General features: G+C 47.5%; 1 protein-coding gene across 1 annotated transcript in view; it reads right to left on the reverse strand.

Annotated features, from left to right (window-relative positions):
• Positions 1-1,487: 1,487 nt before the first annotated feature.
• Positions 1,488-12,292, reverse strand: part of LOC124010774 (slit homolog 3 protein-like) — a 444,233-nt gene continuing 433,428 nt past the window's right edge. The window contains exons 34-37 of the mRNA XM_046323430.1: positions 9,014-9,168; positions 8,590-8,878; positions 3,508-3,713; positions 1,488-3,318 (exon numbers count right to left, since the gene is read on the reverse strand). Of these exons, the coding sequence (XP_046179386.1) occupies positions 3,077-3,318; positions 3,508-3,713; positions 8,590-8,878; positions 9,014-9,168 (892 nt within the window). The 3' untranslated portion in view covers positions 1,488-3,076. The remainder of the gene's footprint in view (positions 3,319-3,507; positions 3,714-8,589; positions 8,879-9,013; positions 9,169-12,292) is intronic.

Genomic DNA, 12,292 nt, shown 5'->3' on the forward strand with positions numbered 1-12,292 from the left:
TAATAATAGTAATGGAATTCAATAATCAATGAGCAGCACCATAGCGGTGGTTATAAATCTAATCAATACTAATTTTCGCAGCAGCGTAGGTGTGTGGGGGAACAGTAGTTGTTATCCATTTAACAGTCTTATGGCCGGTGGATAGAAGCTGTTTAGGAGTCTGCTGATCTGAGCCTATGTATTTTCATCCACTTTCCTTGCCTTGGCTTTTAGATTTGATCTTCTTACTAGGTTTTCTCTTTCATCACGGTGACTGACCACTATCTAACTGTTTACAGTATCAAAGCCAACATGCTAGAAGTTTAGAGATAAAGCTGGCTAGAATAAACACAAGCATTTTTGATTATCTCTGACCTTGATCACACACAGTTTATTTATAATTATTCCACTCCCATCACAGACTTACTGACGACGTAACACAATAAGAAGTATCTAATTGCTCTTCCTGTGATTCAGAAATAGAAAGCAGCCTGGCAACCAAAACTCAATGTTTATTCCAACACAAATTATAATCTGTGGTTGGCGTCAGTGTAGGCTTTTTGGTAGAATAACAGCTGTGGTGGATGGCACCATCTATTGGTCAATAATGATACCACATCACACTGTAAAAATAGTCACTTTGTTATTTACCTATGCAAGTCAGTTTAGAACAAATTCTTATTTACAATGACTGCCCACCACGGCTAAACCAGGACAACACTGGGCCAATCTTGTGCCACCCTATGGTGACTACCAATCACAGCCGGATGTGATGCAGCCTGGATTCAAACCAGGGACTGTAGTGACGCCTCTCGCACTGAAATGCAGTGCCTTAGACTGCTGCGCAACTCGGGAGCCCTTCTGCACAAGCAGCAACTACACTTGTGTTCCCCAAACCTCTCCTCAAGTAGGCTACCCCCAAGCCAGTTATTTTATGTATTCCAGAAGTAGCACTGCTGATTCAACTAATGAAGGCCCGATGATTAGGTGGCCCTTAGAATCAGCAGTGCTACTTCTGGGATACATCAAAGACATGGACTGGCTGGTGTCCAGGGGATGTTTGGAAGACTAAACACAAACAGATTGAAATGGTGGGAAATAAATAGAAGACAACATATGCCCTTCCTGTGATTTCATGATCTATTAGGTCCTAGAGTTCAAACTGTGTGAATAGCCAAAGCTCCCAAATAAGTCATTAAAGGACTCACGAGAGGATTATTGTAGTTGTCACTGATGCATGGGAAAGCTTTCCACCCCGAGGCCCACCATTGATTTCAAATACAGATAATTTCCTCTTGAAGTGGATTCTTTTTGTAAATATTTGCAGTTTGATTAATTAAATAGAAATGTAGACACAGGGAAGTTGAAGCCTTTTCTAAAAAAGGAAATCTTTCCAAGGGACTTGCACAATATTGTACAAACATTAGTCTACTTCGAGCATTTCTACAATGTCCACCGCATGCAGTGTAACCAGTCAGTCCTACTGTACATTAACTCAGACACAGAGACTCGTTTCACGGTAGATTTAATTTCAACATTGAACATAATTATTCATCATTCACAAGTTCATGTTTTACCAGAAATAAATTCTATATCTGGAGAACGCAACTTATATTATGGCCAACATAATACTCATTATTATTATAAAATACAAGGCATCTCACAGCAGATCATTTACATTGTAGAGCCTACACGTTCCATACATACGGAAGCATTCAATGTCATGTTTTTGAGGCAGGGTGGTATTGGAGTTGTTAGGGTGAGGGACTGGGGGTAAGGGGAGTACTGAACTTGATCACTGACAAACTCTCAATTGAGGTATATTTGGTAACACTTTATTTGAAATGTACGGTACATTAAAGCAGTGTCTTGATGTTGTACTATAATCAAATCAAAATGAACAAAGTGTTACTGGATATATTCTGACTGACAGGGGGACGACTGTGATGAGACCTCACATCCTGTGATGACTTCAATCCGGCACTAATGGGCTTAATTAATAATGTTATTAGTAACAGACGGTTATGATTCGAGTCCAACAAAGATTTCCCAGGCCAGGTGTTATAAAGTCCTTTTCCAACGGAGCAGTGACCACATAGACACATCAGCAACACCTTACCTTGCTGATGATACCTGGCCACCAGGACAAACGTCATGAGTTTGTCATACAAATAGAATACCTTCTATTATTAAAATATACAGAATTCTAGAATCCTATTTCTATGGTGGAACCATCGTATATTGGCAGGGTCTTCCGTCGCCGTATCATAAACAAAGTTCACATTCTGCCTCAGACTCTTTGTGTCTGTCATGCAACCATGTAAGAAACACAGAGAAACACACAGTACAGAATTTCAGGAGAACTTCACTGGCTGACAGGAAACTGTAGAAGCCATCTTGGCCCGTTGGTACTCTAGAATCTCTGATGAGGCACACCAAACAAATACAAATCAGTAACAATGTAAAAGGTTTTCCTATGGCACAAAGTATAAATCACTGTTTGTAAGCTCTGTGGATAAGAGTTCATGTCCTTTAGCGTGAGCTCAGCTAGCTTGGTGGTGGGGAAGGTCCGTTATAAAGCTGGGAAGCAAAGTGGGACAGTTCCTTGTTTGCCTCCTCCAGAGCTGAAGGTCAGGAAAAAGACTGCCTTCCTCTTTTTTATGTCTGGGGGAATATGCAGCACCATCTTCTCCTTCTCTTCGCAGCCTTTTTGTACAATTGCTTCTTCAGCTACTCGCTCCACATTTAAAGTGTCCAAAGACTCCCCTATCGTATCAACACGTACTATCACATGCAATAATACACTGGGCAAATAAAAACCATGGGCTCGGGTTATACATTTATATAGATTTATACATATAAATTCATATACTTTCAGGAATGTTAATCTGTTTTTTTTTTTTTTAAGGTACAAAATAACTTCATATGACACAATAATATAATTTTTATTTATTTTAAATGATCAAGTCTCTTCTTTAAAAAAAATCCATTAATAAAAATAAGTTCTTTGTTTTATTGTACAATATATTTTATTTTTGGTCTCTGGCAGCAGGTCCTTTATTTAGTTTGTGGCTGTTTCCATGGTGATAGCTGTATATTACAATGGGCACTTGACACAGCCACACTCCAGGGTGATTTCAATCTCCTCGGAGAACGAGCTCCCGTCGGTGCACTTGAAGAACACTTTCCGCCTCCGGCTCTTAGATGGGGCGCAGCAGAGGCCCCCGTCACAGGCACGGGGACACTCCACCCGGGGGATCTTACTGGTGGAGGTGCACGTGTTCATGGGCTGCTGGCGCTTCAGCAGCTCATGCACCGCCTCTCCCTGGCACGTCACATCTAAAAGAGGTCAATGGGAGAGCTTCACAGTAACTTATTTTACTCTGACATGAACGATTTCAGATTGTATAGCCTATTATTATTATTATGGACCTCTGATAGTCAAGTTTCTGTACGCAGTAGAATATCCTTACAGAAACAGTTTCTCAATGGAAACCGCCTAGGTGTGTGTGTGACTAATCCTCTCACCGGTGGCACAGGCAGGGCCAGTGTAGCCTGGCTGGCAGTGGCAGGAGGGCTCCCCACTCCCTGTGACCCTACACTCTCCGTGTCTACACTGGTGTCTCCTACAGGCTTGGGGCTCCTCTCTCCTGTCACAGTACTGCCCTGTGTAGCCCTCAGCACACTGACAACTGTAAGATGATGCCTTAGGCACACACAGCCCATGGATACACCTGAAACAAAGAGGTTTACACTTCATGTGAGGAATGGTAATTGATGTGTGTTTAATAATTCATACACATTGAGTACATATTATTAATATTTTATAACATTATTAAACATGAGCAAGTGTAAAAGCATGAGTCCATTTGTATGCTTGTGAATGTACTAATGTGTTGAGGATGAGGTTCATTATGGATTTTTAGTTATGATTAAAGGCATATGTTGAGGTGTCTTGGATATGTAGCTGTTAGACAGGCCATACCTACTGCTCTGACTGGGGCAGTCTGATATGTAGCTGTTAGACAGGCCATACCTGCTGCTCTGACAGGGGCAGTCTGATATGTAGCTGTTAGACAGGCCATACCTGCTGCTCTGACTGGGGCAGTCTGATATGTAGCTGTTAGACAGGCCATACCTGCTGCTCTGACTGGGGCAGTCTGATATGTAGCTGTTAGACAGGCCATACCTGCTGCTCTGACTGGGGCAGTCTGATATGTAGCTGTTAGACAGGCCATACCAGCTGCTCTGACAGGGGCAGTCTGATATGTAGCTGTTAGACAGGCCATACCTGCTGCTCTGACTGGGGCAGTCTGATATGTAGCTGTTAGACAGGCCATACCTGCTGCTCTGACTTGGGCAGTCTGATATGTAGCTGTTAGACAGGCCATACCTGCTGCTCTGACTGGGGCAGTCTGATATGTAGCTGTTAGACAGGCCATACCTGCTGCTCTGACTGGGGCAGTCTGATATGTAGCTGTTAGACAGGCCATACCTGCTGCTCTGACAGGGGCAGTCTGATATGTAGCTGTTAGACAGGCCATACCTGCTGCTCTGACTGGGGCAGTCTGATATGTAGCTGTTAGACAGACCATGCCTGCTGCTCTGACAGGGGCAGTCTGATATGTAGCTGTTAGACAGGCCATGCCTGCTGCTCTGACTGGGGCAGTCTGATATGTAGCTGTTAGACAGGCCATGCCTGCTGCTCTGACTGGGGCAGTCTGATATGTAGCTGTTAGACAGGCCATACCTGCTGCTCTGACTGGGGCAGTCTGATATGTAGCTGTTAGACAGGCCATACCTGCTGCTCTGACTTGGGCAGTCTGATATGTAGCTGTTAGACAGGCCATACCTGCTGCTCTGACTGGGGCAGTCTGATATGTAGCTGTTAGACAGGCCATACCTGCTGCTCTGACTGGGGCAGTCTGATATGTAGCTGTTAAACAGGCCATACCTGCTGCTCTGACAGGGGCAGTCTGATATGTAGCTGTTAGACAGGCCATACCTGCTGCTCTGACTGGGGCAGTCTGATATGTAGCTGTTAGACAGGCCATACCTGCTGCTCTGACTGGGGCAGTCTGATATGTAGCTGTTAGACAGGCCATACCTGCTGCTCTGACTGGGGCAGTCTGATATGTAGCCGTTAGACAGGCCATACCTGCTGCTCTGACTGGGGCAGTCTGATATGTAGCTGTTAGACAGGCCATACCTGCTGCTCTGACTGGGGCAGTCTGATATGTAGCTGTTAGACAGGCCATACCTGCTGCTCTGACTGGGGCAGTCTGATATGTAGCTGTTAGACAGGCCATACCTGCTGCTCTGACAGGGGCAGTCTGATATGTAGCTGTTAGACAGACCATACCTGCTGCTCTGACAGGGGCAGTCTGATATGTAGCTGTTAGACAGGCCATACCTGCTGCTCTGACTGGGGAAGTCTGATATGTAGCTGTTAGACAGGCCATACCTGCTGCTCTGACAGGGGCAGTCTGATATGTAGCTGTTAGACAGGCCATGCCTGCTGCTCTGACTGGGGCAGTCTGATATGTAGCTGTTAGACAGGCCATACCTGCTGCTCTGACTGGGGCAGTCTGATATGTAGCTGTTAGACAGGCCATACCTGCTGCTCTGACTGCAGTCTGATATGTAGCTGTTAGCAGGCCATACCTGCTGCTCTGACTGGGGCAGTCTGATATGTAGCTGTTAGACAGGCCATACCTGCTGCTCTGACTGGGGCAGTCTGATATGTAGCTGTTAGACAGGCCATACCTGCTGCTCTGACAGGGAGCAGTCTGATATGTGACTGGGGCAGTCTGATATTAGACAGGCCATACCTGCTGCTCTGACTGGGGCAGTCTGATATGTAGCTGTTAGACAGGCCATACCTGCTGCTCTGACTGGGGCAGTCTGATATGTAGCTGTTAGACAGGCCATACCAGCTGCTCTGACTGGGGCAGTCTGATATGTAGCTGTTAGACAGGCCATACCTGCTGCTCTGACTGGGGCAGTCTGATATGTAGCTGTTAGACAGGCCATACCTGCTGCTCTGACTGGGGCAGTCTGATATGTAGCTGTTAGACAGGCCATACCTGCTGCTCTGACTGGGGCAGTCTGATATGTAGCTGTTAGACAGGCCATACCTGCTGCTCTGACTGGGGCAGTCTGATATGTAGCTGTTAGACAGGCCATACCTGCTGCTCTGACAGGGGCAGTCTGATATGTAGCTGTTAGACAGGCCATACCTGACTGGGGCAGTCTAGCTGACTGACTGGGGCAGTCTGATATGTAGCTGTTAGACAGACCATGCCTGCTGCTCTGACAGGGGCAGTCTGATATGTAGCTGTTAGACAGGCCATGCCTGCTGCTCTGACTGGGGCAGTCTGATATGTAGCTGTTAGACAGGCCATGCCTGCTGCTCTGACTGGGGCAGTCTGATATGTAGCTGTTAGACAGGCCATACCTGCTGCTCTGACTGGGGCAGTCTGATATGTAGCTGTTAGACAGGCCATACCTGCTGCTCTGGGGCAGTCTGATATGTAGCTGTTAGACAGGCCATACCTGCTGCTCTGACTGGGGCAGTCTGATATGTAGCTGTTAGACAGGCCATACCTGCTGCTCTGACTGCAGTCTGATATGTAGCTGTTAGGGCCATACCTGCTGCTCTGACTGGGGCAGTCTGATATGTAGCTGTTAGACAGGCCATACCTGCTGCTCTGAGCTGATATGTAGCTGTTAGACAGGCCATACCTGCTGCTCTGACTGGGGCAGTCTGATATGTAGCTGTTAGACAGGCCATACCTGCTGCTCTGACTGGGGCAGTCTGATATGTCTGTTAGACAGGCCATACCTGCTGCTCTGACTGGGGCAGTCTGATATGTAGCTGTTAGACAGGCCATACCTGCTGCTCTGACTGGGGCAGTCTGATATGTAGCTGTTAGACAGGCCATGCCTGCTGCTCTGACTGGGGCAGTCTGATATGTAGCTGTTAGACAGGCCATACCTGCTGCTCTGACTGGGGCAGTCTGATATGTAGCTGTTAGACAGGCCATAGACAGGCCATGCCTGCTGCTCTGACTGGGGCAGTCTGATATGTAGCTGTTAGACAGGCCATACCTGCTGCTCTGACTGGGGCAGTCTGATATGTAGCTGTTAGACAGGCCATACCTGCTGCTCTGACTGGGGCAGTCTGATATGTAGCTGTTAGACAGGCCACCTGCTGCTCTGACCTAGCTGTTAGACAGGCCATACCTGCTGCTCTGACTGGGGCAGTCTGATATGTAGCTGTTAGACAGGCCATACCTGCTGCTCTGACTGGGGCAGTCTGATATGTAGCTGTTAGACAGGCCATACCTGCTGCTCTGACTGGGGCAGTCTGATAGGCCATACCTGCTGTTAGAGTCTGATATGTAGCTGGCCATACCTGCTGCTCTGACTGGGGCAGTCTGATATGTAGCTGTTAGACAGGCCATACCTGCTGCTCTGACTGGGGCAGTCTGATATGTAGCTGTTAGACAGGCCATACCTGCTGCTCTGACTGGGGCAGTCTGATATGTAGCTGTTAGAGGCCAGGCCATAGTCCTAGACAGGCCATACCTGCTGCTCTGACTGGGGCAGTCTGATATGTAGCTGTTAGACAGGCCATACCTGCTGCTCTGACAGGGGCAGTCTGATATGTAGCTGTTAGACAGGCCATACCTGCTGCTCTGACAGGGGCAGTCTGATATGTAGCTTTTAGACAGACCATACCTGCTGCTCTGACAGGGGCAGTCTGATATGTAGCTGTTAGACAGGCCATACCTGCTGCTCTGACTGGGGAAGTCTGATATGTAGCTGTTAGACAGGCCATACCTGCTGCTCTGACAGGGGCAGTCTGATATGTAGCTGTTAGACAGGCCATACCTGCTGCTCTGACTGGGGAAGTCTGATATGTAGCTGTTAGACAGGCCATACCTGCTGCTCTGACTGGGGAAGTCTGATATGTAGCTGTTAGACAGGCCATACCTGCTGCTCTGACTGGGGCAGTCTGATATGTAGCTGTTAGACAGGCCATACCTGCTGCTCTGACTGGGGCAGTCTGATATGTAGCTGTTAGACAGGCCATACCTGCTGCTCTGACTGGGGCAGTCTGATATGTAGCTGTTAGACAGGCCATACCTGCTGCTCTGACTGGGGCAGTCTGATATGTAGCTGTTAGACAGGCCATACCTGCTGCTCTGACTTGGGCAGTCTGATATGTAGCTGTTAGACAGGCCATACCTGCTGCTCTGACTGGGGCAGTCTGATATGTAGCTGTTAGACAGGCCATACATGCTGCTCTGACTGGGGCAGTCTGATATGTAGCTGTTAGACAGGCCATGCCTGCTGCTCTGACTGGGGCAGTCTGATATGTAGCTGTTAGACAGGCCATACCTGCTGCTCTGACAGGGGCAGTCTGATATGTAGCTGTTAGACAGGCCATACCTGCTGCTCTGACTGGGGCAGTCTGATATGTAGCTGTTAGACAGGCCATACCTGCTGCTCTGACTTGGGCAGTCTGATATGTAGCTGTTAGACAGGCCATACCTGCTGCTCTGACAGGGGCAGTCTGATATGTAGCTGTTAGACAGGCCATACCTGCTGCTCTGACAGGGGCTGGGGGCAGTCTTCTGATCACAGAGGGATCCGCTGCGGCTGGGTGGGCACTCGCAGGACACACCCGTCTCCCCCCTCTGTCTGCAGGCGCCTTGGGCACACACACTGCAGGAGTGGCAGCCTGGCAGGATGCCTTCCCCCCTGCGTGGCGCTGCCCCCAGATCCTGGAGCTCTCCGTTGATCCTGACATTGTGGATGCAGCCGTTGAAGGCCTGGGGGCTGCGGTCGGGACCTGAACGCAGGCCTGATGCCACCACCGCTAAGGGTATACCTGGAGGGGAGGAGGGGAGGGATGGAAGAAAGAGGGGGTATTATTCTGTAGGTATACACAGTGCAAATTGTTATGTGTGTTTCTAAGGAGTAATGGGTCCTTTCAGGTATGTGTGCTATATGTGTCTCTGTTTACCTCCTATGTAGAGCTGTGTGCTGTGGTCCAAAGAGGGCTGGCGGGGCAGCTTGCCCAGACTCTTGGGGGATCCCTTGTCCACCACCAGGCTCAGAGAGTGGTTCTGAATCAGGAGCTCCACCGTGTGAAATAGACCATCATTCACAGACTCAACACTGTTGAGAAAGAGAGACACAGAGTGTCACGCCCTGGTCAAAGTATTTTGTGTTTATCTTTATGTATTGGGTCAGGCCAGGGTGTGGCATGGGGTTTTTGTATTGTGGTGTGTTTTGTCTTGAGGTTTTGGTATATAGTGGAATTGTAGCTAGTGGGGTGATCTAGCAGAGTCTATGGCTGTCTGGAGTGATTCTCAATCAGAGTCAGGTGTTTATCGTTGTCTCTGATTGGGAACCATATTTAGGCAGCCATATTCTTTGGTTGTGTTGTGGGTGATTGTCCTTAGTGTCCTTGTAACTATCTATTGTTAGTTTGCACCAGTTTAGGCTGTTTCAGTCTTCTTTACGTTTATTGTTTTTTGTATTGATTCGTGTTTACGTGTGTTTTTTCATTAAACATTAATCATAATCTACACGATGCGTTTTGGTCCGACTCTCCTTCACCACACCTAGAAAACCTTTACACAGAGAGAGAGAGAGACAGAGAGAGAGACACACAGAGAAAGAGAGATAGATAGAGACAGAGACAGACAGAGACAGAGAGAGAGAGAGAGAGAGAGACAGAGAGAGACAGAGAGAGACAAACAGATAGAGACAGACAGAGAGAAAGTGAGAGAGAGAGAGACAGACAGAGAAAAAGAGATAGATAGAGACAGAGACAGAGACAGACACAGAAAGAGAGACAAAGAAAGAGAGAGACACAGAGAGATACACAGAGAGAGACAGACAGACAGACAGACAGGCAGACACAGACAGACAGACAGACAGACAGACAGACAGACAGACAGACAGACAGACAGACAGACAGACAGACAGACAGACAGACAGACAGACAGACAGACAGACAGACAGACAGACAGACAGACAGAGAAAGAGAGAAAGAGAGAAAGAGAGAAGAGAGATAGACAGAGACAGACAGAGACAGAAAGAGAGAGACAGAGAGACACAGAGAGAGAGAGAGAGAGAGAGAGAGAGAACCTTAAATGATAAAATATGCAGACCACAAATTACAATTGGCTATGCACACCTTAATTGAGAAACAAACAACCCATAACAAATGCAAAGTCTTAGATACATTGTAGTAATATAGGAGTTCTTATAATCTCAGCAAAAAAAGAAACGTCCCTTTTTCAGGACCCTGTTCAAAAATTCGTAAAAGTCCAAATAACTTCACAGATCTTCATTGTAAAGGGTTTAAACACGGTTTCCCATGAACCATAAACAACTAATGAACATGCACCTGTGGAATGGTCGTTGAGACACTAACAGCTTACAGACGGTAGGCAATTAAGGTCACAGTGATGAAAACTTAGGACACTAAAGAGGCCTTTCTACCGACTCTAAAAAACACCAAAAGAAAGATGCCCAGGGTCCCTGCTCATCTGCGTGAACGTGCCATAGGCCTGCTGCAAGGAGGTATGAGAACAGCAGATGTGGCCAGGTCAATAAATTTCAATGTCTGTACTGTGAGATGACTAAGTCAGAGCTACAGGGAGACAGGACAGACAGCTGATTGTCATCGCAGTGGCAGACCACATGTAACAACACCTGTACATCCGAACATCACACCTGCAGGACACATACAGGATGGCAACAACAACTGCCTGAGTTATACCAGGAACACACCATCCCTCCATCAGAGCTCAGACTGTCCGCAATAGGCTGAGAGAGGCTGGACTGAGGGCTTGTAGGCCTGTTGTAAGGCAGGTCCTCACCAGACATCACCGGCAACAACGTTGCCTATGGGCACAAACCCACCTTCGCTGGACCAGACAGGACTGGAAAAAAGTGCTCTTCACTGACGAGTCGCAGTTTTGTCTCACCGGGGATGATGGTAGAATTCGCATTTATCTTCAAAGGAATGAGCGTTACACCGAGGCCTGTACTCTGGAGCGGATTCGATTTGGAGGTGGAGGGTCAGTCATGCTCTGGGGCGGTGTGTCACAGTATCATCGGACTGAGCTTGTTGTCATTGCAGGCAATCTCAACACTGTGCGTTACAGGGAAGACATTCTCCTCCCTCATGTGGTACCCTTCCTGCAGGCTCATCCTGACATGACTCTCCAGCATGACAATGCCACCAGCCATACTGCTCGTTCTGTGCGTGATTTCCTGCAAGACAGGAAAGTCAGTGTTCTTCCGTTGCTAGCGAAGAGCCCATATCTCAATCCCATTGAGCATGTATGGGACCTGTTGGATCGGAGGGTGAGGGCTAGTGCCATTCCCCCCAGAAATGTCCGGGAACTTGCAGGCGCCTTGGTGGAAGAGTGGGGTAACATCTCACAGCAAGAACTGGCAAATCTGAGTCCATGAGGACAGTACTATTTAAATGTTTTAAATGTTATTGTTCCCCAATAGCTGTCACTCAACCATTCGCGACACCAGCTGCAGTAGTTAATGCAGCTGGTGGCCTCACCAGATACTGATTGTTACTTTTGATTTTGACCCCCCCTTTGTTCAGGGACACATTATTCCATTTCTGTTCATCACATGTCTGTGGAACTTGTTCAGTTTATGTCTCAGTTGTTGAATCTTGTTATGTTCAAATATTTACACATAGGTTTTCTGAAAACGAATGCAGTTGACAGTGAGACGACGTTTCTTTTTCTGCATGTGATGACTCCACTCTGGCCCTGTGAACAATAGCAGCACTCTAGAATTAGCCTCGTTGCAAACCAGACTTCCTTAATACAGGAAGGTGTGACAACGACATGATTTTGGAGGCATGGTAACGCGAGGCCAGTGTGTGTCCTCTGGAGAAAGATTGCCTTCCACACTACTCATGTTTGAACCATTTCAGGGCACTCTGTCTCATCACACTGAGCACCCAAAACCCTCTCCAAGCCCGAAAACATCTACTGGAATAGCAAGCAATGATGCTGTTGGCTTCTGGCTGAGTCAGTATATTTTGTCCTGGGGGCACATGAGTCCTTTTCACAATGATAATTGCTCCAGCTTCCATACTGACTCACTAGTTTACTGGCTGACTGCTGGGTACAGAACAGGCTGTACTGCCTCTGGGCTCTGGGCCTGCCTAGTTACTGAGAGAGAGAGAGAGAGAGAGAGAGAGAGAGAGAGAGAGAGAGAGAGAGAGAGAGAGAGAGAGAGAGAGAGAGAGAGAGAG

Source organism: Oncorhynchus gorbuscha, linkage group LG23 (assembly GCF_021184085.1).
Source record: "Oncorhynchus gorbuscha isolate QuinsamMale2020 ecotype Even-year linkage group LG23, OgorEven_v1.0, whole genome shotgun sequence".
Lineage (NCBI taxonomy): Eukaryota > Metazoa > Chordata > Actinopteri > Salmoniformes > Salmonidae > Oncorhynchus > Oncorhynchus gorbuscha.